At 40.5% G+C, this 3,401-nt stretch overlaps 1 protein-coding gene across 1 annotated transcript; it reads right to left on the reverse strand.

The window, feature by feature from the left end:
• Nucleotides 1-2,481, reverse strand: LOC103423256 (disease resistance RPP13-like protein 4). The gene has a single exon (XM_008361324.4). The coding sequence runs from the start codon at nucleotides 2,325-2,327 to the stop codon at nucleotides 285-287; it is 2,043 nt and encodes a 680-aa protein (XP_008359546.2). The 5' UTR covers nucleotides 2,328-2,481; the 3' UTR covers nucleotides 1-284.
• Nucleotides 2,482-3,401: the final 920 nt, after the last annotated feature.

Consider the following 3,401-nt stretch of genomic DNA (forward strand, 5'->3'; position numbering starts at 1 on the left):
TATCAAAGTGTCTGTAGTTTTATAGATTCCCATGACAATATTTACACAGAGGTAATTTCTCAATAGCTTGAATACAATCCACATTCAACTTTGGAGCAACATTAAATTTCAACAAGCAGAACTAAATTCACTTTCCGAAGAAAAAGGAAAAAAGAGAGCATAGCATTAGGGGAAACAAAATTGACGATATTCTTCAATCAATCTAGTGAACCTTCAGTTTAACCGTTTGAATGCATCACATTCTCGCCGAGGCTTCCCACCGGATACGATTCCATTGTTCCATTTCACGGCTTCAAGCAAACTCCACTCTCATCACATGGGAAGAAAGTGAGCCTAGGGCATCTAAATTTCTCCACATATGTTAAGCATGGAAATGACATCTGCAGTTCATTCCAGTCCATCTTTAATTCACTCAAGAACTTCAGACGTAATATCTCAACTGTCCACTTGTCATTCTCCTCCGCATGACCTAGATTTCGAAGCGGCCCTCCTCTAATGTAGAGCATTTTCAGGCTCTTAAGCCTGCGGGGAACCAACCAGCTAGGTGCTGTCATCCGAGGATAGCACTGAAGGTCCAGCTTCTCAAGTTCCTTAAAATACTCTTGATTTTCCTTTATCATGGTAGTTGCCGTGGTCATTTTCTTGACTGTAGGTAATCTTGATGGCACTCTACCCATATGAGTTTTGGTCCCAGTTGGTGCTACCGGTTCTTGTGCAGCATTGGCTTGGATGGATAACCCTCCCCACACTATTGTCAGCTTTCGAAGTGATTTAAGATGTTGGAAATCAATTAGCTCTTCTTTGCTGGGAAAATCTTCCCTGCTAGTGCTGATTGTCAATTTCATCAACTTCTGCAATGCTGACAAATCCTGAAGAGTACATGAAGCATCATTCTTATGATATTCGTGAATTATGAATCCTTTAAGAACTTGGAGTTCTGAGAGCAACGCAATCCCCTTAGGCATACGCTCTAGCAAGTAACACTCGGACATATCCAAGTGTGTGAGCTTCTTAAGCAAGCCTATTTTTTCAGGAAGTACCTCTAAGTTGTGACAGGCACTGAGATCCAAGATCCTCAAACTAACAAGCTTGCATACAGAATCAGGAAGCTCCATAATCCTCGATATTCCTCGTAGACTGAAGAATATCAAATTTACCATATACTGCAACCCCTGGAAGAATTCGGTGTCATCTACTTCAATGTGATGCTTAGCTCTGTTGTGCCACCTTCCAAGATAAAGAACATTCACATTCCTCAACTTGGACCACTCCACTTTGGAAAAATCTGGATAGGACTCATTGACATTGAATATCGTCTGCAGGTTTTCTGGATCCCTCCTCTGCAGGTTTTCTGGATCCTTCCTCTGCAGGTTTTCTGGATCCCCATGAGGTCTTACCTGCATCAGAGGCAGAGAACCATCCATCAAACACGCACGTCGAGACCATGAAAATTCGGTTGTGGGGTTCCCTTTATTGTCAAAATCAAAGAATCCCACTTCTTTGGCAATAACAATCACCGCAGAACGAATAATAGGGTGCATTTTAAAACTATGCACCACGGAAGGTCTCCGTTTCTTATTCACAGGTTCAACGCAGCCCTTCTTTGTTAATTCTTCAAATATACCATCAGCAATTTCCAGAACCGTCTCTTTGCCACCAACCGGAGGATTCACAAACCCTTCTCCAACCCACCATTGTATCAAAACCCTCTTCTTTACAACCTCATTCACAGGAAACACAGCGAAACACAACAAACAGAGCTTCGTAGTTACACGAAGACTGTTATAAACAACCTGAAATTCTTTATAAGCCGGGCTTTCTTCAAACACCTTACTGAAGTGTAAGCCAGACAATTTGTCAAGCACTTTGTTGGGATGATGGAAGTCAATGCCGGTAGACAACACAGAGTTTTCCTTACTCAACAAAAGTTTATGTGGGGATGGAAGTAGGAGTTTCAGCTTGATGATGGTCTCGTTGAGCACCCGCAGTTTGGGCTGAAATTGCTTAGCTTGTGAGTCAAGGATGCGGGATCGCGTTGACAGCTGATCCAGTAGGTGGCTGAGGCTGTGTTGAGGCTGTTGGAGGATCTTGAAAAGATTACTCGCGCTTTCGTCAAAGTTCTTGAGTCCGGTGAATGCATGCTCGATGTAAGTGAGGTCTTTGCGTAATTTTTCAAATTGATTGGCCATTTCAGAGTGAGATTGGCTGGTGGAGAGGAAGTATTTGGCCCGGGAGAATTGGTCAAGGAGAGAGGGAATGATGGTTTCTCTGATTCTCTCGAGGGACAAGATTTCATTGGGATTTTCAGAGGAATTGGGAGTAGACATGGACGTGCTTCAAGAAAGCAAACAAAATCCTAAGCTTATAGCAACAATACAGAAAAAGCAAGAAAATAATTAAAATAAAATGTTTGTGCTGACATGGTTAGCTTACCAGTGCTTTTATATACCAATTTCTAATCGTCAGCAATACAAGTCTCTTTTCCCAGACAATACTCCAGGTACCAAAAACTTCAGAAAAATGAAGGAGGAATCCAAATTATTTGGGTTGTACGCCAAACATCAATTCCAACTAAACAAAAGGAAAAAGAAAAGGAATTGGAGGGGCCAATTTTGGGTCTTGGTTCTTTCTTTTCGCATTGTGCGGGTTTAAAGAATAAGATTTTTACTATTGTAGTTCAAGCCTTATACGTAGCTCGATTCACCTAATCTTTTATCATCCTTTTAAAAATAAAATAAAATAAAATAAATAAATAGTACTACTCAAAAGAGATTAAACATTTAAGCAAGGTGATCTCATTAGTCTTATTTTGTGCACGATTGTTTCTTTTTATATGGTTAAAATTCAAGTGTTTATTTGGTGCTTGTGGCTGTCATTTTCTGATTGTTAGACTTAGAGGTGTTTACAAGGTGATGAAAAAAAGTTAAGCTATATTGTTTTCTTGTGTAATTTGGGTAGAATTATGAGGCCAAGTGACCCACCATCATCATGCGGGGTCAAGGGGACCCACCCATCACGTGGCATTACAGTACGGGCCCGTTCTTTGATTCTGATACCATATAGAATTATCAGAGAAACGGGCCATACAGTCCAACACTCCCTGGCTCTGATACCATGTAGAATTATCAGAGAGACAGGCCATACGGTCCACTTCCAACAACACTGATATTATCCCCAACTTGGTAATTACCACCTGCATAATCCGTCAGGTGTGAGGTTTTATCACAAAAGGTATCGGTACTAGTTGGAGTGAGATTATGGTATTTAAACTCTTATTTTGTCATTGATACGGTCGATGTATGACATTTCAATAATTTGCTTAATTTGTTAGAGATTTGTAGTATCATAGAGATTGAACAGACAGATTGGTTAAAAAAAAATTTATATCCTGGAACTAAACC

This window comes from Malus domestica, chromosome 12 (genome assembly GCF_042453785.1).
Source record: "Malus domestica chromosome 12, GDT2T_hap1".
NCBI lineage: Eukaryota > Viridiplantae > Streptophyta > Magnoliopsida > Rosales > Rosaceae > Malus > Malus domestica.